General features: G+C 47.4%; 1 protein-coding gene, 1 long non-coding RNA gene and 1 pseudogene across 6 annotated transcripts in view; 1 reads left to right on the forward strand and 2 right to left on the reverse strand.

The window, feature by feature from the left end:
• The window catches only part of STMN1 (stathmin 1), a 28927-nt gene extending 21223 nt beyond the window's left edge, over positions 1-7704 (forward strand). Inside the window, exons 1-5 of one of the 5 annotated variants that reach the window (XM_073903141.1) lie at positions 1478-1522; positions 3567-3639; positions 4130-4302; positions 6471-6662; positions 7188-7704. In XM_073903141.1, coding sequence (XP_073759242.1) covers positions 3627-3639; positions 4130-4302; positions 6471-6662; positions 7188-7259 — 450 coding nt within the window. In that variant the 5' untranslated portion in view covers positions 1478-1522; positions 3567-3626 and the 3' untranslated portion in view covers positions 7260-7704. Of the gene's footprint in view, positions 1-1477; positions 1523-1758; positions 1897-2819; positions 2843-2992; positions 3018-3566; positions 3640-4129; positions 4303-6470; positions 6663-7187 lie in introns of those variants that run through there. The other 4 variants (XM_025856859.2, XM_073903142.1, XM_073903143.1 and 1 more) reach the window with 4 other exon arrangements.
• Positions 7705-11169: 3465 nt separating this feature from the next.
• LOC112812176 (profilin-1 pseudogene) lies at positions 11170-11746 on the reverse strand (annotated as a pseudogene).
• Positions 11747-12930: 1184 nt separating this feature from the next.
• Positions 12931-25632, reverse strand: part of LOC141374440 (uncharacterized) — a 21031-nt gene continuing 8329 nt past the window's right edge. Inside the window, exons 3-4 of the long non-coding RNA XR_012381333.1 lie at positions 15097-15250; positions 12931-14842 (exon numbers count right to left, since the gene is read on the reverse strand). This is a non-coding gene — a long non-coding RNA (uncharacterized lncRNA). The remainder of the gene's footprint in view (positions 14843-15096; positions 15251-25632) is intronic.

Genomic DNA, 25632 nt, shown 5'->3' on the forward strand with positions numbered 1-25632 from the left:
TTTTTTTTTTTCCTGTCACAACATTAATAGTCAGAAACGTTAAGATTTTTGCACGGCAATTTCTTGTATTTAAAAGAAATATGCATCAAATGGGTGGGACCTTCCTCTGCAAACCTCCAGTTCAAGTACAAAGACTTCAAGATAAAGGCTGGTTCGGGGATAATAGACCTCTTGGCCTTGGGTTCCGTGCTCGTTTGTGTTGCCTGCCAGTTTGTCACTTTCCGGTGAGCTCTATCCCCACCCCTCTCCAGGCTTTCTAACGATTTCTGAGATTTTGCTCAGAAAACTGACAGATGGAAACACCTGGCCGTTTTGTAGCTAGGTTCGGTCTGAGAGGGAGAAGGCTTTCAGGGCTCAGAATCTGAATTATTCCTGGTCTTGCTCACATGCTGAAGGAAAACCGCTTCGATTGGGGGCGGGCGAGAGGCTGACCCCACACAAGGGCGATTGTTGGAGAAAATGCTACAACAAGCATATTTCAGGCAACAGCAAATGGCTGTTTGCTTTGTGTGGTGTGTCTGCTGCCTCTATGATCCAGTTTTCCTTGTCTCAGGCACCCAGTAATTGTATTTATCTCCAGCACATCCCCAGTGACTGGCTGGAGCCTTTTACAATTAGGACTGCTGTTTTTCTGCAGAGTTAGTCATATTTGTTTCTTGGTATGGGGCGTCTGGACCCATTGATTAATAAAATGAAGGTGTCCTTCTACCCAGTCAGGATCTCAGAGCAGGTGCATTGGTGTAGAGACCACCACCTGAAGACCAAAGACACAGCCTTGGTCTGGGGAATGGGAAGAGGGATCTGGAAACCATGTTCATTTTATTTTTCTTCTGGCCTTTCTGTGGGAAGAAGGCGGCCAGTCATTCTAAGATCTCTCAGGTCAGACCAGTTTCCTTTGTGCCTCTGCTGTGCTTCTCATCAAACCAGGCCAGGAGGAACCGTGACCTTGTGGTTCCCCCTTTTGTTTTGATTCTTTAAAAGGGCCCAGCACTGCACTGGGAGCACGTGCTCCAAGAACAAAAGCAACACTTAACTGCAGTCTGTGTTGTCTAGAAGTACTATTGCTCTTCCTTCCCTATCATCAGGCTGAAGGCTAGGCAGAACAGATGGAGTCTGCATTTAAGCGGAGTAACTGTTAGACCAAAGGAGATCAAATTCCAGAGCCTCACTCTTCCCCCCGCCACGGTTCTCTGGTCACCAGCTCCGGGACCCGATAATGGTAGCGAAAACTCGCACGGTGAGGAAGGGCCACGCCCGTGACCTGTTAGCGCTGAGTGGGTTAAGGGATAACGATGATGTCACAATGCAGGTTACACGCGGGTGTCGAGGTAGGGCGCCGGGTTGCAGGGGGGCCTTACAGGGGCAAAGAGTCGCGTTGTCCTGTAAGAAGGGCTTGGGCGTCTTAGGTGGCAGCAAGGGGTGGGGCACTGTAGGGGCACTGCGCTGTCCGAGTGTTGCCCTTGGGGCCATGCGGGGCACGTGGCTCAACGGAGGAGGAGTCCAGGGGGCCACCCTCTGAGAGGTAGGGAGGGACCCCGCCCCGCCCGGCCCCGCCCTTTTCTTAAGGATGGGAGAGCTGGTTCAGACCCAGGCTAGGGACCACAGTATAGCCCTCTTCAACCGCCCGGGCCCCCTGCTCACATCCGGGGAGACCCCCAAATGCCCCCCACCCCTCGCATTGTCCCCCTACCCCGCCAGCCTGGACTACACTTCCCGAGGTGCTCGGGGGTCCCGAGGGGCGGGGCCACCTGGGCTGTGGGGGAGGGGGCGGCACGTGCCGCTGGTTTCAGCCAATGGCGAGCCCGGTGGGGAGGTCACGTGCCGCTGTTTGGCGCTTTTGTGCGCGCCCGGGTCTGTTGGTGCTCAGAGTGTGGCCAGGCGGCTCGGACCGAGCAGGTGGGTGCGGGGCTCTGGGAGGAGGTGGCTGGAGGTTGGGGGCTGAGAGGGATGCGGCCGGCGGGAGGGGCCGGGCCATGGCAGCGACCCCCTGCCGGAGGGCGGCGGGCGTGGCCGCGGGCCCCAAGTGGGACTGGCGGGCGGGGGTCGCTCCGCTTTGTGTATGGCTCGGGCGGAGCCTCGGCTTTGTCCCCGCTCCCTGGGGGCGCGGCTATCGTGGGGAGGGGGCGCGGCCAGCTGGGCAAGCCCGGGGCGTTAGCCCTGGGTGCAGTCTTGGAGACAATAGGGGGCGTGGGCCCTCCGTTGCCTCCCTCCTTTCACTTGCAGGCTCAGCCCCGCCTGGGGTCCCCATTGTCTGAAGGGGCGGGGCGGCGCCTCTAGAGGGCAGCGGCCATAGCATCGGACTGCGGGCGGCTAGGGCCGCTCCCCCTCCCCGCTGTCGCCTTCGCCCAGTGACTAGGGCCGAGCCCGAGAGGCTGACACCCCACGAGAGCAATCCTGTCCTTGCGGCTGGGGGCGCGGACAGCTAGGATGGAGGCAGGGTGGGTGGGAGTGAAAGGAGGAGGTGGCGGGCCGATGCCTGAGCTACCCCACTGCCGGTTCCCCGGGCCTGCCCCACCCGCCGAGCTGCTGCGGGGGTGGGGGTGGCCTCGAGATGTTTTTGGCGGGAGTTGGGGGGGGCGTCAGCGCGCGGCGAGCCCGGGAAGGGCGGAGTTACCCAGATAGGACCGTTAACCCCGCCCATCCCTCCCCTTCCCACGCGCGCGGGCTCCGGGGTGTTGTGAGTTCGGGGAGATTCGAAAAGGCGCGGGGAGGAAGGGGGTGGGGCCAGGGGCCGGAGCGCAGGGCGTGCTCTGATTGGCCGGGGGCGGCCACCCGCTTTTCCTCACTTGGACCGGGGCCACGCCCATTCTGGGTCCGGTGCTGCGTCTCTTGCTCTGCCGGGGTTAGACCGTTTTGCTGCTTAGGGTTTTAATTTCCAGCTGTTGGAACCTGCAATCTTAGGTTTTCTTACTTAGCCTGGGGTGTACAAGGATAATGACCTTAAAAAAAAAAATGAAGGAGGGATGTAGAATTTTTCGTGATATAAGGAAGCAAATATTATAACCTAAAGCCTAAAGGTTCATAAAACTGATTAATTTTGCTCGCTTTTGGCTAAGGAGCTTAAGCTCCTGGAACAATAGGAGTTCAACATACTGGTTAATATTAGCTTGGGCGTTTTGTTTTCCACCATGGCAGACGCAGACAAAGCAGGGGTGGGCATTTCATTTGCACAATGAGTTGTAGGCAGTATTAAGATGGCTCCGGTCTCACTGTTGAGTTGAATCTGGAATATATTTTCGCCGTTGTGGGGGGAAATTTTTAGAGTTTTTAGGGGAAAAAATATATTGTGACTTAATGTCGTCTAATTTTTAAAATCCAAGACATTTTTTGAACAGGCAAGCTCAGTTGACTTGATTTTCTGCAACCAATGTTCTATTCAGTTCAAATTTACCAATGTTTCAGTATTTTGTGGATTTTTATAATTTTCTAGTTAATAATGTCTTATTTAATTCCATGGTAGTGATTTTTCTGACACTGATTTATGTGGATGTGATTTGAGGTCCCTTTGGATCAATGACCTAGAAATGCAAAGAAATTGATCACATGCTTTTGAAAATCGTTTTCAGGGTTTTCCTTGCCAGTGGATTGTGTAGAGTACACTGCCAGTCTCTTGTCTTCTGTTCACCATGGCTTCTTCTGGTAGGTAATCTATTTGGAAAAGCTGAATTGTGATGGGTTTAGGATTTTATAGTAGGAGATGGATTCAGGTCTTAAGCCATTAATTGGGCAGTTGTATTTTGGTCTTATCAAAAACCCATTTTATAAATCCTGGAGAATAAAGAAAAAATTATCACTTGAATGTACTGAGAGCTCCTAATTGTTTCATTATATGATGATTTGGCTTGGTTGAGAGCAAAAATGTGGAGTTTTGCACAAGTCTTCCTTTTGTTTATTAAAGTGATTGTCAAACACTGATATCTCAGAGTGGCATTTTTTTTAATCCAAAAATATTGAGCTTTGGGTTTGTGGGAGGTGGTGTTTAGATAATTTCTTGCCTGCAAACACAGCTTCTTTATCAGCCCGAATCCTATTCATTAAGTTGATTTGGTTTCTAGAAAATTACAGGATAGTTTACTAGAATAGGAAAACCCCATTTTTCTGAATACATTATGAATATGATCAAATCCAGATATCCAGGTGAAAGAACTGGAGAAACGTGCCTCAGGCCAGGCTTTTGAGCTGATTCTCAGCCCTCGATCAAAAGAATCCGTCCCAGAATTTCCCCTTTCCCCTCCAAAGAAGAAGGATCTTTCCCTGGAGGAAATTCAGAAGAAATTAGAAGCTGCAGAAGAAAGACGCAAGGTAAACATCACAATTCACAGAAAACAGGATATTTATTTATATAATGTGGCAGATCAGTTTTATTTCCGTAACAGGAGGAAAACAGACTTGGAGCTAGATGTGATTATAACTCTGAAAATTACATATGCCAGCAGCTAGAAGAAAATGCCTGGCATCATTTACTGAGCTCATATTATGTACCAAGTCCTTTACTTCTGTTTTTCTCCTTTAACCCTTTGACCCTAAAAGGGTAGATGTCTGAGATACTGAGATGAAAAAATGGTCTTGGAAATGTTGTCATTTTCCCAAGTCCTATAGCGAGTGAGTGTTGGAGCCAGAATTCAAGCTTAGGTCTATCTGAAACCAAAGTTCCTGCTTCTCTTACTTTCTCTTTGAAAAATAGATTTGTTGGTGGATGATTCTCCCCCCCCCCCTTTTTTCCCAGTTTGGTTTGGTTTGTATGTGTGCCTGTGTGGTTTGTTTTTTTTCCCGAGAGCTGTACAATAAAAACATTTTAAATTGCTGGTAATGTGATTGTGTTGCTCAACTAGCCTAATGATATTGGAGCAGCTTTTCTCTTACCTAAGCAATTCTATAAAATACCCATTTTTAAAAACAAATCAAAAGGGGCGCCTGGGTGGCTCAGTTAAGCGTCTGACTCTGGATCTCAGCTCAGGTCTTGATCTCAGGGTCTTGAGTTCAAACTCCATGTTGGGCTCCATGCTAGGTGTGGAGCCTACTTAAAAAAAAAAGAACCCAAATCAGAAAGATCAACAAATATTAATATGCTTGTTATAGAAAAATTGGGAATCAGAAATTTATACATAGGAAATTAAAAGTATTCATTATCCTACTTCCCAGAAATAACCATTGTTAACATTTTGGTGCATTTCCTTCCATTCAGTATTCTTTTCATGAAGAACTTTATATAAATTCTTATTCCCTTCCAACAACCCTGATTAAGGTGAGTGGGTTTAATTTTAAAATTAGGGAGGGGTGCCTGGCCGGCTCAGTCAATAGCACATGTGGCTCTTGGATCTTGGGGTCGTGAGTTCAAGTCCCACGTTTGGTATAGAGTTTACTTAATAAAAAAAATTTTTTTAAACAAAATAAAATGAAGGAAAGTAGGCACAAGAGGTGAGGTAGTAACGTGCCCCTGCCCGACACAGTTAGTACAGTGTGAAGTCTGACACATCTGACCACACATACAGGCCCCTGTTGAAGCTGCTGTACCACGTGCCCTGGATGTTTCAGTGCCACGTGTGAATGTGCGCTGACCCTCTGTCGGTACTGCCGTTCATTTCCCCGGGTCGGGTGGCAGTGTTTGCTAGGGAGCTCCGTCTCCTACCTGCTCGTCTGCGCAGTGTGAACTCCTATGGAGGTTGAGGGAGTTTTGTGGAGTTTTGAGTTTGTGAGGAAATGCAGCCAACGGCTGGACAGAGAAATCTGTAAGGAGCCAACCCTGGCCCCGTAGTCAATAGCCTGTGCTTTATATAGTGAAACTTGGGACTGGGATATTGCAGAAGAGAGTGAACAGAACCAGTGGCAGGTGCCCTGTAGTTTTCCTGCCTTGGTGATGCTTCCAGGCACATTGGAATCTGTTTGGTAACATGCTGTTGAGTGTTGAGTCTGTTGAAGGAGGCGCACCGAGGTAACAGCCCCAGTGGCATGGAAGTGAATGCCACTTCCAGAGAGAAAAGCGATGAAGCTTTTCCATGAAATAGAAATCCCCTTGGCTCAAATAGTAATCTGGGGGCTTAGTCTTAAATTCCCTATCATTCATGTTTGTTCTTTTTATTGATATGGTTACTTTTGTTTTAATAAGCTAATTTTCTTCAGTGGACGTTCAAGTTCAATAACCAGTTCTTGACAGTACAGCTCCATTCCCCTGTGCATGTTACAAGTCCTCTTGTTACCATTAAACAGTAAATCTTAGAGGGATTCCTTTAGAGAACACTTGGGCAAGACTGAACAAACCTGGGCAGTTTTCCAAAGTAAATACAAACACTAGAAAAAGAGGGTGATTTTCACACTATTTTGATACAGATGATTCAGGCCCTGGCTTAGGTTATATTTAAAGAGATCTCAATTTCTGCCTCTTTTCAGTCTTCCCGGTTAATAACTTTTTTTGGTCAAAAATTTAATGCTAAATGAACTTCAGAGGGTCTAGCCTGTTAAACATTTTTCAGTCCCATGAGGCCGAGGTCTTGAAGCAGCTGGCAGAGAAGCGGGAGCACGAGAAAGAGGTGCTTCAGAAAGCCATAGAGGAGAACAACAACTTCAGTAAGATGGCGGAAGAAAAGCTGACCCACAAAATGGAGGCCAACAAAGAGAACCGAGAGGCCCAGATGGCGGCCAAACTGGAGCGCTTGCGGGAGAAGGTCGGTGGGCCAGCTTTGCTTTGAGAGGGTCGAGAGCTTGAAGTCTGCACCCGTGAGGTGGCTCGAACTAATTGCCTTGATCAAGGTGTTGGGTGTCTCTGTCCTCAGTTTTGGGGCTCAACATATTAAATGGGAGGGTATCTTCTTTTAAAATAAGAGGGAGCCGGGGGCACCTGGCCGGCTCAGTCAGAAGAGCATACGACTCTTGATCTTGGGGTTGTGAGTTCGAGCTCCACATTGGGTGTAGAGATTACTTAAAAAAGAAAACCTTTAAAAAAGGGTAAGATGGGGTATTCAGTGATTTCCAGAAAAATTGTACATTCTTTGAAAGAGCAGTAGGAGGCTCAGTCATCAGGTTCCATGAGTGACCCAAGGAAGTTTGAAGATAATTTTTAGAACTCTGTGTGCTTCCCACTAACATATAACATAACGCACGCCCAGATGCTGCCGTCGGGCCTCTGTCAGGGTGCGCGGCTTGGCAGGCTCTGTGATTTGACTGACTGACGGATGCTGTTTTCTTTCCAGGACAAGCACATTGAGGAAGTGCGGAAGAACAAAGAATCCAAAGATCCTGCTGATGAAACTGAAGCTGACTAATTTGTTCTGAGCACTGACTTTCTCCCCTTCCCCTGCCCAAATATCCAAAGACTGTACTGGCCAGTGTCATTTTATTTTTGCCCTCCTGACAAATCTTCTAGAAGCTGATGTAGGACTGTATAGGTAGATCCAGATTGTATGATGTTGTTTTCGGGGCTAAAGGGGAGAAACGGAAAGTGTTGTACTCTTTTTCTAAAGTGTTGAAGTCTTTCTAATGTAGCTACTTTTTCTTGTTGCATCTTTTCTACTTCAGTGCACCTGGCGTACTGGGTTAACGGCTAGTACTGTATTGGCTCTGTGAAAACATGTTTGTGAAAAGAGTATGTAGTGGCTTCTTTCAAACTGTTAGATGCTGAATATCTGTTCACTTTTAAATCCCAATTCTGTCCCGATCTTACCAGATGCTACTGTACTTGAATGGTTAATAAAGCTGCACAGTGCTGTTGGTGGCAGTGACTCCTTTCTGTACAGGTAATAAACTGTGAAGTGACAGAGACCCTCCGAGTTTCTGTTCGTTCCAGATGGGGCCTTTGGCCTCCAGAAATACCCAGTGCACATGTCGCCACAAGTTCGCTGCCCTGGAGTTTCTCGCTCCAGAGTCCTTTGCATTGTCTTCTCCCACAATCATCACTTTGTTTTGATGCCTTGGCCCAGATCAGCTGCTACGATAGTCTTTCAGATGTTTATTTGCAAACAAGCTTATTTTTGTTCCCGCGTCCCTGTTAAAAAGGCAGATTGAAGGCACACAGGGGGTTTCTAGAGAAGGGTTTAGGGGAAATCTCGAGATCCTGGTTAGCGGTATCTGACCACTTACTGGCTTTCTGTTACAGGTGGGGGTGGGATGTGTTCTCTCATACTTTCCTGCCATAGAAGCCATGACTCCAAAATTGGAATATTTAATATCATTCTGTGGGCCCACGTCGCAACCTTTGGTGCAGAGGTTAAAAGGAGCCTTCTTTTCCGGAGTAACGTGTGATTTGGGTGGTTCAGGTTGGCATCTCTTTCATCTTGTATCCGGAGGTTACAATATTCACCATTGTCAGTGTTGCCTTTCAATTCAGGGACAGCCTTTGGCAGCTTTCATATGCTATTTGGGAAATAACCTTAATTGCATATGATTATTTGCTTCTCAGACATCTGTATAAAAGCTCTTGGAAGCCCAGCACCTCACAGTGAGAAAGCGAGCCGGGTGACGACGCTGGGGGAGGGTCTGCTTGGTGCTGAGCATGGACTTCCTCAGCTCCGGCTTTGTCTTTGATTTCGGTTTTACCAAACTTGATAATAGTGGCCTATCTCAGTCTCCCTCCTGTGTTGTTAGGGTTAAATTGTGTGTGTGTGTGTGTGTGTGTGTGTGGAAGGCACAGTTAGAGCCCTGCTTTAGTATCTTTTTTTTTTTTTAAGATTTTATTTATTTATTTATGAGAGAGAGAGAGAGAGAAGCAGGCTCCCAAGGAGCAGGGAGCCCGATGTGGGGCTCGATCCCAGGAGCCTGGGATCATGACCGGAGCCGAAGGCAGCTGCTCACCCAGTGAGCCACCCAGGCGCCCCCTGCTTTAGTATCTAGCACGCATATAAATGACAACTATCTTCAACCAGTGCCTAGTGAGTGAGCTAAGTTTATACTCTTAAATTGGAAAAGATGATGCAGTTTTTTGTGTGCCTTGAGTTGACTTCCAAATTTACGTAGACCGAGGTGATCGATTGTAGTTCTGGGAAAAAGCTGAACGTAAAGAGTTCGGCCATGCAGGGCAAACAACAAGATCAAGTGTAGTTTAGTAGAATGCTAGTTCAGACAATAAATAGGACAAAGTAGGGCTTGTGTGCAGGAACTCAGCATCGTTCATCCTCAGTCTCTGACACGTCGCAGGTGTTGGAGGTTCGCGTGGGTGACCTGGCGCCCACAGGGGTCTTTTAGATGGCAGTTGTGAGTAGCTGGGATGTGAAGACAGTGTGAAGATAGAAACTTGGGGTAGTGTTACTTACTGGGTGTCCGAGAGATGGCAGGAAGCTTGTGTTCCTGTAGGACCTGCAGGGAAGGGAACAGAACTTAGGGAAAAGCAAGAAAAGAGTCAAGATGGGCTGAGGGAGGATACCCCAGTTAGTTCCCACCAACCCCATGGTGGCTCTGACTTCACATCCCAAGGGTCCCGAGTTCCCACCTCATGACGGGTGATGCGTCACAGGGAACTGAAGGGCGGGTGCAGCTTACCCAGGACCTCAGAAACCCTGGCTTGCTACTTTACCTCTGACCTTTGGAGAGGCACTTAGTCCTGGGCCTCCGTTTTCTCCTGGACAAAAATGAGAAGGTTGAACTGTTAGTTAAATTGTTTTCACTCTCGGCATAGAACTTGGAGGGAAGGAAGAGTGGGTACCCGTGACGTCTGGGGAGTGTGCGTGTACTACCCCAGCCTGGGCGTTCTGTCCTGGCCTCCAGTGCGCATCTGTCCCAGTGGGGCCAGCCTTCCCTGACAGCCCCTCAGGTGTAGGTAGTCTTGCAAGGCCAGGAGGTATACCCTCAGCCCGGGGGCTGTCGTCAAGGAGCCCACTCCATTCCTTTTGGCTTGAGTGGAAAATGAGGTTTGTCCCTTCCTCCTGAGACTTTGGTACTTAGATGTGATTGTCTGGCCTTGGTGGAAAAGAGATTTGAGGGATGGGAAGCCCCTTAGATCTGCTGTGTCCAAGCACCTGGAGTCTGCTAGGGATGAGAATGGGGTCCCAGTGCGCCACGTGCTGATGGTGAAGGGGAGGAGAGTTGTACAACACTTAGTTGAGAATACACTTCCCGGCCAGAAGCTCGTACTAGCCAAGTGTGCTTTAGTGGTTTGGTGGCCTGGGAGGCCTAAGAGAGGAGGAAAGACTCCAGCCAGTCCTCTGAGGGGTCAGATATGGACCCCGGCACTTAATAACGGATGAAGCCCTTGACAAGCACTCAAGTGGGGACCCTGCCAGTGTTACTGGCTCATGGCAGGAGCTCAGCGAAGAGCCCCTCTTCATTTCTCTGGTCCTAAGCAATGGAGAGAGAGCCTTTGGAGGCTTTAGAACATGGGGATGGCAGTATTCGGTGAGCAAAGGCATTCTGAGGGAGAGAAAAGGGAGGCGGGGCCGGAAGGAGTGGAGGGAATGCGACCCAGCGGTGCAGGGGTCCCGAGATGAGGGTCTGAACGGGAGGGGAGCGCAGCGCCCTGGAGCAGTAGACAGACCACCTCCTCCCGGAAACCTGTGGAAACCTGCCGCTGGGCCTGGGAAACAGGAGGAGGAAAGACAGACCATTGCACAGCTGACGGCGGGGCGGGGGCGGGATGGGGCCCGAAATGAGCTCCTGTTGACTGAGGGTTACTTTCAGGGGTTTTTATGTAAGTTGGCTCCTTGGGTCCAGCCCTGTGAGGTGGTACAGATCACCCCTGGGGTGCAGGGGGTAAGCAGGGTTAGGAGGTTATTGACTTGCCTGAGATTCGGAGCTGGCGAGGGTCTAAGCACACAGTCTGACTCCAGGCCCCGTGTGTGGAGGGGGCTGCTCCGGCCACTCACATCTCTTGTTCCAAACAACGCCCGCCTGGTGCCCCAGACTCAGCCAGGGCCACCCTTCTCAGAAAGGCAGCCGCCGACCATCTCCGGTGATGCTGGGGAAGAGAGGTGTCACCTGCCACCCACAGTCCTTTATGAAGGTGTCCCTTTCTACTGTGTGGATTATTCGCCCAGTGGAAAGTTCTGATTTCCAGTGATGTTTTAGCGCTCCTAGTAAGTCTGTCCTCTCAGATAATGGTTTGGCCACCTTACTGTTTTTTGTTTTTTGTTTTTTTTAGTAGAATCTTTTTTATTCAGAAAAAACAAAAAACAACCCCCCCCCAAAAAAGTTTTCCAACCACACACAGGAGGGGTTTGGGTAGGGGGAGGTGTCTGTCCATCCAGCCCCAAACCCCAGCCCATGTGGTTTTGGCAGCAATAAGGGGTGTGGGGTAATGGCCCAAAAAATAAAAATGGTGTATATGTGTGTCTGGGAAGGAGAGGGGTGCAAAAGCCGTGGGGAGTGGTGGGAAGGGGCGGTCGAGGTCAGTACTGGGAACGCCGCAGGTGGGAGGCCATTTCATAGCATTTCTTGTTGATCATACCACCGTGGACACCTTCTTTGCCCATCAGCAGGACTAGTGTCTTGGCAGTCATGGTGACAGTGATGTTGAAAGTGGGGGCTCCCCCGGTGCTCTTGGTACGAAGATCCATGGTAAATTCCCCATCCCGCGGCAGTGAGTCCCGGATAACAGAACATTTCTGGCCCCCAAGTGTCAGCCCGATCACGAAAAAACTTGACCGGTCTTTGCCAACCAGGACACCAACCTCAGCTGGCGTGATGTTGACGAAGGTTTTCCCGGGGACGGCGGCCCAGACGGAGGGCGAGTCCTTATAGCCCACGATGGCCGCGTCCTGACAGGTCCCGTCCGCCATGAGGTTGTCGATGTAGGCCTTCCACCCGGCCATGGCGCTGCTGCTGGGGCCGCGGGCTGGGCTCGGGGGGCCTCGGGCTGGCGGGCGGGGGAGAGGCGGAGAGCTTGGGGCACGCGCTGCCGTCCGGACCGCGGCTCCGCTAGCTGTCTGGCCACCTTACTGTTAATTCAGTTTGTGTGAGTCACTATTAAATGTGATTCATTGAGGAAGAAGAAAAAGAGGAAAGCTGGGCTCCTTAAAAGGAGCTTTCCCCTTTGGGCGGGAGGTAGGATTAGGTGCTCCGGAAGCTCCCTTTCAGATCCAAGACTGCGGTTCTGGGTCTTCTCTACCTGGTGAGATTGCAGACCCCTGAGGTCGGGAACCATGTCTTGACCACTGAGGATTCCCCACACTGAGCTGAACTTCAAGGCCCCAGAAACATTGCTGGCGCTTCAGTCTCTTGCCATCTGCCTCCTGCCTCTTGGTCCAGGTCAAACAAGGTCCTAAAGGTCCTGTGGCTGAGACCTCTGCCAGCAGAAGCTGGTATTCTGCACTGAAGGGGCCCGGGGCAGATTTTCTTCTGGCTTGTTTTATACACGCATTCAGATTCTTAAAGCTTAGTTATAAGGCTCAAAGAGCTCAAAATGCAGCAGCGTCAGTGGAGGGGCTCCGGCCCAGAGCTGGAAAGGCCCAGCCTTCTCCCAGCATGGTCGTGAGCAACACCATCCCTGTCCTTGGGCACCAAATCCTACCGGGGGCAAGTGGGCTGTGAAGTGGACGGAGAGGGTAAGAAACAGAAGCAGATTAGCCAGATGCCCATGGCCACCACCTCAACAGAATGGAGGGGACTGAGCCTCTGTAGGTACAGGAGGCCTCTGGCTGGGCCTTCAAACTGTGGCCTCCCACTCCCCTTGCTGGCAAGAAGCCCCAGTATCCCTAGGATGGGGAGGGGCGCGGGGCGGGGGACTCCCTGCCAAACCTCGGCTCCCCTCTTATGTGGGAGCTTATTATTTGCATGATCTCAGTGAATCCCCAGAACAACCCTACGATGTTATACCCATTTTACAGGCAAGAAATGAGGCAAGTGAAACTCAGATTTGCCCAAAGTGACATACCTAAGAGTGTGGAGTTGGGATTCAAAACTTTATATTTTTTTAGATCTTTATTTGACAGAGCACAAGCAGAAGGAATGGCAGGCAGAGGGAGAAGCTGGCTCCCTGCTGAGCAAGGAGCCTGATGCAGGACTTGATCCCAGGACTATGGGATCATGACTTGAGCCGAAAGCAGATGCTTAACCAACTGAGCCACCCAGGTGCCCTCAGGACTCAAACCTTAACTTTTAACCAACCCCCAGCTATACTGCTGCTCCTTATGTATCACATAACAATGATTATGCAGTTACTTCTTTCAAGTATGTCTCTCCAGCTAGAAGGAAGGTTCTCAGAGAGCAGGGACTGTGCCTGTTACATTCACCACTGGATCTCTGACTCTGAGACTGGCATGTGGTGGGAGGTTAATAAATATGTTCTGGGGCACCTGGGTGGTGCAGTCACTTGAGCGTCTGACTCTTGGTTTCTGCTCAGGTCGTGATCTCATGGTCTTGAGATCAAGCCCCACGGCTGGGCTCTGTGCTCAGTGTGGGGTTTGCTTAGGATTCTCTCTCCCTCTCCCGCTGCCCCTCCCACTCATGCTCTCTCTCTCTCTCTCTCAAAAAAAAAAAAAATTTTTTTTTATAAAGATTTTATTTATTTATTAAAGAGCGAGTGAGAGAGAAACAGCACGAGAGGGGAGAAGGTCAGAGGGAGAAGCAGGCTCCCCACTGAGCAGGGAGCCCGATGTGGGACTCGATCCCAGGACCCCGGGATCATGACCTGAGCCGAAGGCAGTCACTTAACCAACTGAGCCACCCAGGCGCCCCCCCAAAAAATCTTTAAATTAATAAATATGTGCTGAATTAAATCATTATGAGTTGGTGGGTGATTCTTGTGGTCCACCTAAGGGCACCTGCTTTGTCCTCTTTTTGTGTGGACCCCATGGGAAGTCAGTCGGATTTTCTAGAAGCAGAGGATGGCCCTGCCCTTGTTTGCAGATTGGCCTCAAAGGGGACCTACCCTTAATGACATCCTTTCAGATCCAGAGGCAGCGGCTGGTGGCCTGCAGCCAGAGCCTGTCTGCAGGCAGCTTGAGTTCAACCCAGGCTGTTTAAATCTGTGAGTGAGTTGATAATGAATTCCACTCGGAAATCTGATTTCCGGCTTATCTTTAAAAAAACCTGGAAGATCTGACAACCCTGGGCTCCCGACGAGGCCCGGACAGTCAGCAGGCTCTGGGCAGCTGCTGCCCCCTTGAGGTGGGACGTGTGCTCTACAGCTCTCTGTTCTCCGGCCCGCCCACTTCTGTCCTTGACGAAAGTCAAGGGCCCGGGCTGCAGGCCTGAGTTTGCAGAACCAGACACAGATGACAGCAACTCCATCAGTCAAACTCTTCTTTTAGGTCAAAGGTCCAAACGGTACAAAAGGAAATATAGTAAAAGTGACTCTCCTTCCTCTGCCGTCCCCGAGCCCCCCTCCCAGAGGCTACAGTCCCTGTCTGTCCCAAAGACAGGCTGCACTTCCAGGAGCACTGTCTCCAAATGCTTGCAGACACCTCTTATGGGCCAGACACCAGCTGGGTTTTTCAAAATAGACTCAGGGACCCTCATCAGAGCTTTGGAGGTAGAATTTCTAAAATTGGAGTCTAGGTGTCTGGTTTATTTTAGAGCCCACAGTGTTTTCTGTTGCTCAGCAAGGCAGACAACCACTGTACTCAGGATGCAACATCCCTAAAAGACTTCTCCCTCTCCAGTCCCCCAAAGTCTGGCAGAGATGGGCCCAGAGTCCGGCCATCGGGGTCACTGCTTAGGTGTATGGACTGTGCCCTGCCCAGGGGCACTCGGTAAAAGCCTGAACCCTGGCTGTACCTTCACACCGAGCCACGTTCCACCGCCCTCCCAAGCCACAGAGGAGCAGCACCATGGCTGAATTTACCATGTCAACCATTCAATACAAATACGGGGAGGCCGGTGTTGGGATGTGGGAGGCACAGGTGGGGGCTTCTCCGTGCAGCTGCAGGCCCAGGATGACTTCCCGCAGGAGGTGAGGCTTGGGCCAAGTTTGGTCTAGGGGCTAGAAGAAAAGAAGTCACACCCTACCCTGTCCTTCCCTCTCCCAGCTCACCCCCCCCCCCCCCCCCCCCCCCCCCGCCTCATAGCTGCCTTTGTGTATCACTGGCCACTGACAGGGACACCTTAATAACCGTGTACATCGAGAAGGCGCTGGGAGACCAACAGGGGTAGAAGGAGGGGTCCAGCCATAAGTCGGACCAGCATGCCCGGCCCAGGGGGCTGCTTGGGGTTAGGTGGCTTGACATCTAGAAGTACCTTTGCAGGGGGGAGGGGCAGGGATGCAGGAGCCTTGTTCCTTCTGGTCAGTCTCCCGAGAAGCTTTCCAAAGCCAGAGCCCGCCTCTCCACAGCCTCAGTGAACGCTATCCGAGTGGCCCTCAGACCCCTGCCAGGCCACAGGCTTCTGCTGACTGCCATGAGAGAACACAGAATTGCAAGTAAGCATCTAGAAACTTTCCTAACCATTGCACAAGGTGATTTGAATACTATTAAAGTCGAGACTAGTACTTTGCATCTTTTTTATTCATTTTATCTATACAAATTTTCATTGTAAAATCTATATAACATAAAATGTGCCACTTTAACCACTTTTAAGTGCACGATTCGGTGGTATTCGGTACACTCACACTGTTTGTAACCACTACCACTGTCTAGTGGATTTCCTTAATTTTCCAAAAGCGGAAGTTCTCTGCAGATAAACATGTGTTTTGAATTTTTTTTTTGAAGATTTTGTTTATTTGACACAGAGAGAAAGAGAGAACACAAGCAGGGAGAGGGAGGCAGAGGGAGAAGCAGACCCCCTGCTGAGCAGGGAGCTTGCCGCAGGACTCGATCCCAGGACCCTGGGGCCATGACCTGAGCTGAAGGCAGACACTTAACCGACTGAGCCACCCAGGCGCCCCTATGTTTTTTAAATTTAGTTTGAGAAGCACTAACCTACACCCTGACCTGTGGGCTTCCCAAAGCCTTGAAGGTGTTGGGAGGCGGGGAAGAGGCCCCTGACTGCAGGGCTTGATACATTGTTTGGCTTCATTTCCCCAAACTGTTGGGTTGAGCTTTGCCCCCAGAGAAGGGTGAGGGATGAGGTCCAGCGGGGAGAGGAGGCTTCCGTGCTGCCTGGGGCACAGGACCGAAGCGGGGGCTCTCCCGGGGCAGGGCTACCCTGAACGCTGGGGGCAAGAAAGTCGGATGCGAGGCCGCCAGGCTTTCTGGCAGGCTTTCATCCTGACTCAGCCGGGGGAGGTGCGTTGGTTTAGAATTCCAGTAAAGTCAGCTCCAGCTGGGAAAGCCCTCGGTGACCCCTGTAGTCTACCCTCCTTGTTCAGGGGAGGAGCTTGAGGCCAGAAAGAAAAGACTTGCCCCAGTTCACAAGCAGCTAGTGGTGGTCCCCCTTTCAATTCCCAGAGAGAAGCAAGGCAGATGTTCCTGGAGTCACACAGAATACGACTGAAGTTCCAGCTCCATTAGGTCTCCCCAGCCTTGCATCCCCATCCTTGCCCATAAAATAGGGATAACCCCTCCCAGGCTGGACAAGTATTGAGCCTGGGCCAAATTTAATGCCAGACATAGCACAGAGCTTGGTGTTTGGGTGATGGGAAGGTCAGCCCCCTGCCCCTCTCTGTCCCTCCAAGCCCAGTGTTACTCCTGTGGACTCCAGGGTCTTCTCTGTCTGCCATTTCCCCCTCACTAAATAGCTGCAGGGACAGAGGAAGGCAGACCCTCTCCAGACTGAGAACAGGGAGTTCATAATCTCCTGCACTGGCCCATCTGAGCGTCTCCCTCCCCAGCTGGCCGCCTCTCTGTGCTCAACTCTTCTGCCATCTCTTTGGGCATCTTAGAGAAATTTTTGTCCTTTCTGGGACTCAGAACAGTTGTAAAATGAGGGAATTGAACCGGGAGAACTCAAAAGTCCATTCTGGGGAGGAGGTGCTATAAAGTGTGGGATGATTTATGTTTCTGTACCTTTTCTGGGACAAACTCCCAGCATGTCAGACCAGGTGGCTGCTGGTTTACTGGCAACCTGCTTTTGTGTCACATCTCTCTGTGCTCTGTCACTCCTTCCTGTCCCTCTTTTCTTTCTCTTTTCTGCTAAGGGTTCCTGAGCACCTGCCATTTGCTTTGCACCGTAGCAAATAAGCATTTCACCTATCCCATCTTACTGAATCCTTAAAGCATCCTGGTCAAGTCAATCCAATTCTAGCCTCTTTTCCAGACAAGAAACTGAGGTTCAGAAAAGTTGCGTCACTGACCCGTGGCTGGTCAGGGGCAGAGCCTGCAGCTGGCGCGCTCAACACCATTCCCCAGATGGTTGGGTCCCATCCCAGCCTGAAGTCAGTGGTTCAATATGGCACATGCCTGTGCCCATCTCCTCCCTCCTGTTTTCCCCAGGTGGCCTCTGACTCCCAGTCCCAGACACGCTCCTGCTGGCAGGACCCCTCGGGCAGTCAGGGAGGAGGGTTTGGCTGTTGGTGGGAAGATGATCAATGGTTGGTTCCAGTTTCTGACTCGTATCTCGGATACCAGGCCCTCTGCCCCAATCTCCTTCCTCTCCTTTCTCTTTAGATGTCCCTAAGAGAGTACCCAAAGCAAGCCTTTCCATTCATTCATTCACTGAACAAATACAAACAGTCCTCCTACACGCCAGTCACAGTCATAGGCCCTGGGGGTTTAGCGATGTGCAAGGCAGGCAGGTTCTTGTCCTCAAGAGCTTATATTCTGGGGCTCCTGGGTGGCTCAGACCTGCCTTCGGCTCAGGTCATGATCTCAGGGTCCTGGGATCAAGCCCCGCATCAGGCTCCCTGCTCGGCGGGAAGCCTGCTTCTCCCTCTCCCACTCCCCCTGCTTGTGTTCCCTCTCTCACTGTGTGTCTCTCTGTCAAATAAAGAAACCAAATCTTTAGGAAAAAAAAAAAAGAGCTTACATTCTGGTGGAGGAGACAGACATTACCAAAAGATGCTGAGTGCCATGGAAGGAATGAAAAGGGCTGGTAGAGGCAGTGACTGCGGCCGGGGTGAGGGTCTCTGCAGGTGAGGTGGGCTGGGCGCGGCGTGTTCCTGGCAGATGGAACAGCATGCGAGGCAGGAATGAGCAGGTGGGAGGAAGGAGCATAAACAAGGCCCTCGGGCTGGATTAGGGGACGCAGGGTGTCCGGCGCCAGGGTGGTGGGCAGGGTCCAGCCGTGCTGGCCTGTGGGCCAGAACGAGGGGTCGCGTGACATTTCATGAATGATGTGGAGCTTCTGGGGGCTTTAAGCAGGGAGCAACGTGACTGGGTCATGTGTGTAAAGGATCCTTCGGACACTGTGAGAAGAGTGGATTGTGGGGAGCAGGCGTGTGGGAGAGAGGAAGGTGGCTTGGATGGAGGTGCGCTCAATGGGATGGAGAGACAAGGTCAGATTCAGGATCTCTGTGGGCCGAGGGGTACAGTTTCCCGCCCACCGCTGAGAGGGAGTCGGCGTTTGGCCGGGAGCAGAGCAGCGCCTCATCTCTGGGCACCTGGGGGGGGGGATGCCCTGCTGCGTCCCCCCCCCCCCCCCCCCCCCCCCGCCAGAGAAGGGCTGTGAGCTTTCAATGGTCAGCAGTCACCCTTGGCAATAGGAGGTCCACATGTCCGGAGCATCTCCTCCAGCCCTCCTTCCTGGGCTTGCAGTTGTTAAAACATTTTTTTCACCGAGCACATATGAAAATCTAATTGGTTTTATTAAGCAATTCATGAATGGGTTTTGAAGAAAGGGTTTTGTCTCTAGCGGGTAGAGGGGAGCTCCAAGGAGCTGTACAAAATGGTTTTTAAAAGCAGAGAGGAGGGGCACCTGGGTGGCTCAGTTGGTGAAGCAGCTGCCTTCGGCTCAGGTCATGATCCTGGAGTCCGGGGATCGAGTCCCGCATCGGGCTCCCTGCTCGGCAGAGAGTCTGCTTCTTCCTCTGACCTTCCCCCCTCTCATGCTCTCTCTCTCTCATGCTCTCTCTCAAATAAATAAATAAAATCTTAAAAAAAAAAGATTTAAAAGCAGAGAGGGGCAGGGGCGCCTGGGTGGCACAGTCGGTTGGGTGTCTGACTCCTGGTTTTGGCTCGGGTCATGATCTCAGAGCTGTGAGATTGGGCCCCACGTCCGGCTCTGTGCTCGGTGTGGAGTCTGCTTGAGATTCTCTCTCCCACTTCCCCTCCTGCTCATGTTCTCTCTCTAAAATAAATAAATCTTAAAAAAAAAAAAGCAGAGAGGGGTAGAAAAATGAATTTATAAGCAAAGAATGCATTGTTTTAGGCAAGGTCACCCTCTCAAGGGGTATTGTAGAGGTCTATTAGGGGAATACCTCCTCCTGTTGGCCAGGAAATTCCAGCTGGGCTGGTTAAGGGTTACATTTCACGGAGATCGAAACCATTGTTAGGTTAGTCATTAAATCTTGGTTTACTCAAGTGGGGCCCTAACATAAGTGACACTATTTTGAGCCATTTTTTAAAATAGTTCCTCCCTTTTGATCAGACTCTCAGCTTAACTGAAAAATGCAACCACAATTTAAGACATTAGCGCAACTCTCAGCTAGTGCTCTGTAGTTCTCCAATCTTGTTCCTTTGGCACAGTATCCACAGATCGTGACTTTTTTTTTCTTTTCTTCAGATCATGACATTTTTGTTTATTTTATTTATTTATTTTAAAGATTTTATTTATTTATTTGCCAGAGAGAGAGAGGGAGGGAGAGCGCTCCCAAGCCGGGGGAGTGGCAGGCAGAGGGAGAAGCAGGCTCCCCTCTGAGCAGGGAGCCTGATAGGGGCTCAATCCCAGGACCCTGGGATCATGACCTGAGCCGAAGGCAGATGCCCAACTGACATGATATTTTTGTTTAATTTCTGTGCTATTCACAACCTCCAGTTCACAAAGGAATGTTTAGTGACAAATCCACAGTCTGAAAGGCAAAGTTGACCCCTTTGTCGTTGTCTTTCCAAGCCAGGGTCAGAGTAAAGGAAAGAAGAAAGGGTTTTGTCTTTAAAGTATGACGTCTTGATCTGATGTCTTGGGAGGAAGCAGTTCACCTTGATGTCAGCTGCTTCTCTTCCTCATCACTATGATTTGGAGGGGTCTCCATGGCTTATATAGGACCAGAGGGCGAGTGGAACCTTTTCCAGCTGTGAGATGCATATCCAAGGTGTAAGTCCCCAAAGTTTGGCTGCCATTTGGGTGATGAAAAGGGCCCGGTAGAGTCCCTTCCAAAGGAGATTCAGGGGCAATCTTCGTTCTTACCAGTTCCAAATCAGAAGGGCAGGAGAAAATTGGAAACATTAGTTGGGAGTCATTGCCAGATTTTTGAAGAAACTGGAGGAATTCGGGATTCAGTCCAATTTATAGGTATATAACAGAACTTCAAAGACAGTTAACAGGATTAGAATCTGATACAGACAAAGATGCAAATGTAGTTTCTTCTCTCTACAATTACCTTCATATTTTTAATAGTAAAACTAATTTGTTTGCATTAAACGTTGCCTGATTATTTATATGTGTGTTGCAAGAATAATGCTTGACCATATAAACTCTTTTTTTTTTTTTTAGGAATCTCTACATCCAACATGGGGCTCAAATTCATGACCCAGAGATTAAGAGTCTTATGCTCAGACTGAGCCAGCCAGGTGCCCCATATATAAGCTCTTTTTAAAACTGCCTTGTGTGTAGGGGTGCCTGGGTGGCTCAGTGAGTTAAGCACCTGACTCTTGACCTCAGTTCAGGTCTTGATTTCATGGCTTAAGTTCAAGCACCATGTTAGGCTCCATGCTGGGTGCAGAGCCCACTTAAAAAAAACCAAAACCAAAAAACTACCTTGCTGGAGAATTGTAAGCAAGGTACCAGGTTAAACCTTTTTAAGGGGCTTTATTGGCTCTGTAAAGTCAACCTTAGTTCCTTAAAACTGTCTGGTCATACCTGAGTCTAGGCACATCTCTCTCAAATATAATATTCCAGTCAAAGCCTTGGTAATATAACCACTGTTTCTAATTGTCTCCTGTTGCGAGGAGAAAAGATTCTCATTGAACCTATGTAAATAATTATTTTGCCATCAGAATACTCAACTGATGAATGACAGACCTGTACCCATGAAACAAATAATACATTATATGTTAATTTAAAAAAACATTAAAAAAAGAATGTTGATCCTTCAAGCTGGATTAATAAGGAAAGATACAACAATCTTTCATATATATAAAAAGAATACTCAAGAGTTTTTTAATTCTGGCGGGATCAGGTAGGAAGGAAAAAGAAACATCTCATCTTTTTTCACAAACATCTCATCTTCGTTCACATCTCTGTTCACTCTATCAAATTGTTGATAGCATAAGAGACAAAAGATTTTCCCAAATCCGGAAAAGCAGAACATTAGAAAACCAGTGATATTTTATTTTATTTTAAGATTTTATTTATTTATTTGACAGAGAGAGACACAGCGAGAGCAGGAACACAAGCAGGGGGAGTGGGAGAGGGAGAAGCAGACCTCCTGCGGAGGAGGGAGCCCGATGCGGGGCTCGATCCCAGGACCCCAGGGATCATGACCTGAGCCGAGGCAGACGCTTAACGACTGAGCCACCCAGGTGCCCAGTTTTTTTCGTTGTTGTTTTTTTGTTTTTTCCAGGTGCCCAGTTTCTTAGCTTTTTAATTATTGTTTCTTCTTAGTGGTCTCTGTAAGAGTGTAGAAGAATTTGTTCTTTGATAATGTTGAATTTGTAAGTTTCAGATGACCTGTGAAACTTTTTAAAAGATTTTTCTCTAAGTTTTGAAAAACTATTAGCCAGGATCATGATATAATAAGACATGTTTTTCCTTTTTAAAGATTTAAGTGCTGGGGCACGTGGCTGGCTCAGTCCATAGAGCTTGTGTCACTTGATCTCGGAGGTTGTAAGTTTGAGCCCCATGTTGGGGATAGAGATTACTTAAAAATAAAATGTAAAAAAATAATGGGGTGCCTAGGTGGTACATTGAATTAAGCATCTGTCTCTTGGTTTCGACTCAGGTTGTGATCTCAGGGTACTGGGATTAAGCCCTATGTTGGGCTCTGCACTCAGCTTGGAGTCTGCTAGAGATTCTCTCTCCCTCCCCTTCTGCCCTCCCACTCATGCTCTCTCTCTCTAAAATAAATAAATAAACCTTTAAAAAAATAAAGAAAATCTTTAAATCTTTTAAATCTTTAAAAAAATGTAAACAAAATTTAAGTGCATGTGTAAAGAAGTTGTACATTTATGATTTATTTATTTATTTATTTTTTAAAGGTTTATGTATTTGAGAGAGCGAGAATGAGAGAGAGAGAGAAAGTACATGAGAGGGGGGAGGGTTAGAGAGAGAAGCAGGCTCCTCGCTGAGCAGGGAGCCTGATGCGGCACTCGATCCAGGGACTCCAGGATCATGACCTGAGCCGAAGGCAGTTGCTTAGCCAACTGAGCCACCCAGGCGCCCCCATTTATGATTTAAGAAAATAATTCTAAAGGAAAAATACTAAAAAATATAAAAAGGTTTTAGAATGTGTATCAATTATATTCAAATAAAAAAAGTAAAAAAAAAGGTTTTAGAACACTTGGTCAAACAAGATCATAGGTCACTGTGAAATAATGCTCAGTTATCCGCTTGACCAGAATGACAATTTGTAGGCAAATACAGAAAGTTAAATATTTGTAAAAAGCCTCGCTCTTTTACAGTTGAAAAGACGCAGGGCCCCTGCCTGGCTGGCTCAGTTGGAAGAACATGCGACCCTTGATCTCAGTGTTGGAAGTTCGAACCCCATGTTGGGTGTAGAGATTACTAAAAAAAATAAATAAGCCTTAAAAAAAAAATTGAGAAGACTCAGTTTTTTAAAAATTCTATGTAATTACAGACTTGAGAAGGGCAGCAAAAAGTGATAAGCCTATGCTCAGTAATTAATGTTTCAGTATTGTATCTTATTTAAAAATTATCTGGATATTCATTGAATTTAACTTAACTCATCACTTAACTTAGCAAAACATTAAGGTCTGAAGCTACCAAAATGATTTGGGGAAAATACCTAAAAACTTTTTACCATACTGACATCTATTCAATTTACTTATTCTTTTTTTTCTTTTAAAAGAATTTATTTATTTATTTAGAGAACTCAAGCAAGGGGAGGGCAGAGGAAAAGGGAGAGAGAGGATCTCAAGTGGACTCCATGCTGACTGGGGAGCTGGATGAGGGTTCAATCCCTTGACCCGGAGATCACAACCCCAGCCAAAACCAAGAGTCTGACGCTTAACCGACTGAGCCACCCAGGCACCTGAAATTTACTTATTCTTGGCAATTATGTTTAGATATCTTTGTGAGACATTAGATAATAAAACTTATAACAAAAACTTATTCTAAGTTGTTTATATTTTGCTAGCAAATTTTGCAACATAACATGAACTTATTTGATTAGTAAAACCAAGTAAAATCAAAAGTTGTATGTTTGCATTATATTCAATGTTGATAACTCTTAAGACATGTTCATTTTAATCAAACCAGCAAATTTTAAACTAGTTTTGATACAGAATATTTTCCCAGATTACCTGAATCTGAAATTCATTTGAATTAAACTTTTTATTTTCGAGAATTTTTATGACTACTAAATTTATATAAGTGCCTAATTTTCTTTAAGCTGATTAAGTAGAGCTCTTAACTACCAATTAATTTTCCAAAAAAAAAATAGCGCTCTTAAGCTACCAATTAATATTAGCAATAACATTCAGAGGTATAAAATGCTGGTTCTCAAAACAAGGTTTCTATATTAAGATAGTCATAAAAACCTTTGCAAAATTGGATTAAACCCCACTCATCTGAATATGAATTTTAAGGAAACTTTTTTAGCACTAGTAGTGAGATACATGCTCTAAGTTGGGTAGGCATGTCCTGCAGTTCAAGGTCATCATATAATTTAACAAAATGTACGACAACAAGGCTCTTTACAATTAATATGAAAAATCAAATTTTCAAACCAGAACTAGTAGAATGTTTACTTAAGATATAAAATAACAAAGGGGAGCTATATCACCAATGTTAAGAGTTATAGTTAATTGTAGGTTCTGCCATTTTTAACAATTCTTTGAGATGTTAAGTGTTTCAATTCATGTTTAATGATACATAAATCGCGGGACTTTTAACGCTTGTTCCAAAATAGCAGAAATTGTAAAAATTGTGAATTATTGGCAAAAATACCATTACTTGTATATCTGACATTTAACCTTTTAAATTAGGGAGTGTACATAGTTTTGTAGTATAACATTAATAAAATGAGGCGCTTAGCTGGCTCAGTCAGTAGAATGTGTGACTCTGGATCTCAGAGTTGTAAGTTCCAGCCCCATGTTGGGTGTAAAGATTATGTAAAAATAATAAAATCTTTAATATTAATATGAATACAATGATTAGTCTCTTGTAAAAGAGAAGGAACACTAGTAAAAACAAGTTTTAGTTGATGTTATCTGCTTGCGAGGATCAATTACTTAGTATTTAAAACTGTAAGGCAATGCATACTTTTCTTTAGAACACACAAGGCTCTTCCTACACCTTATGCCTGTGGTGAGCAATAGAAGACTGAAGAGTTTATTGATATGATCAAATTTATTGACTTTAAAAATTAGTGCCAAGAGCTGGAGAATCTACTTTTTGGAGGGAAATGCTATTTAGAATATGTAGAAATAAGTGGTAAGAGTTAATTTAGAAAGATTGGATAACAAATGCTTTTACTGCTCATAGTAAAGATGTTCTGTTATCCCTAAGGCACGGCCTGGTACCCATGGCTTTCTGATTTTGTGATTGCTGTATATATTATATTTGGGCAATAAATAATTGGTGACAGTGTCTTCTAACTATATGCTGTTCTACAGCGCACCTCGCCCTACAGTATGTGAAGTTACATCGATAACACTATAGGTTAATACGTACTGATTTCCCCCTCAACTTCTCCACATCACCTTTTTAGAATAATTCTGTATTCTTTAGTTTCCGGGAAGTCTACCTTAATATTAGAACACATGAAAATATAGGTCAATTTTATAATGGAATTCTTAGTGTAATGAACTTTTTTTTGTTGTTTTAATTTTAAGTAGGCTCCACACCCAATGTGGGGCTTCAACTCATGACCCTGAGATTAAGAGTCGCATGCTCTACCAGCTGAGACAGCCAGGTGCCCCCTTAATGTAATACTTTTTAAAATACTTCCTTAAGTGGGATATCATATGGCAACAGTAATTTCTCCCCTTCATGTAGATCTCAATGCAAATGAAAGGGACCCAATTAGAAAAGAGTAAGCAAAATTTCTTTAGACATGATTCATAATCAGGTCACGTAATGCTTGCTGAATATGCTTACTGATAGAACAAAAGACGTGTTCTAAAAAAAGAGAGAAATTGGTTTTGTGCTGGTTTTTAAAAAAATACTGGTTAAAGATGATGAGGAAGAGACAAACCAAGAAACAGACTCTTAACTCTAGAGAACAAACTGGTGGTTGCCAGAAGGAAGGCGGGTGTGGGGGATGGGGGAAATAGGTGAAGGGGATCGAGACCACTTACCGCGATGAGCACTGAGTAATGTATAGAATTGTTGAATCACTATATCGTATACCTGAAACTAATATAGCACTGTGTTAACAGCACTGAAATTAAAATTTTTAAAAATAAAAATTAGAAAAGAATATGTAATAATAAAAGGGACGGGCGCCTGGGTGGCTCAGTTGTTAAGCGTCTGCCTTCGGCTCAGGTCGTGATCCCGGGGTCCCTCTACATATTCTTTTTTTTTTAAAGATTTTATTTATTTATTTGACAGAGAGAGACACAG

This window comes from Callorhinus ursinus, unplaced genomic scaffold (genome assembly GCF_003265705.2).
Source record: "Callorhinus ursinus isolate GAN/ISIS: 27379988/994484 unplaced genomic scaffold, GSC_fseal_2.0 scaffold18, whole genome shotgun sequence".
In the NCBI taxonomy this organism is placed as follows: domain Eukaryota; kingdom Metazoa; phylum Chordata; class Mammalia; order Carnivora; family Otariidae; genus Callorhinus; species Callorhinus ursinus.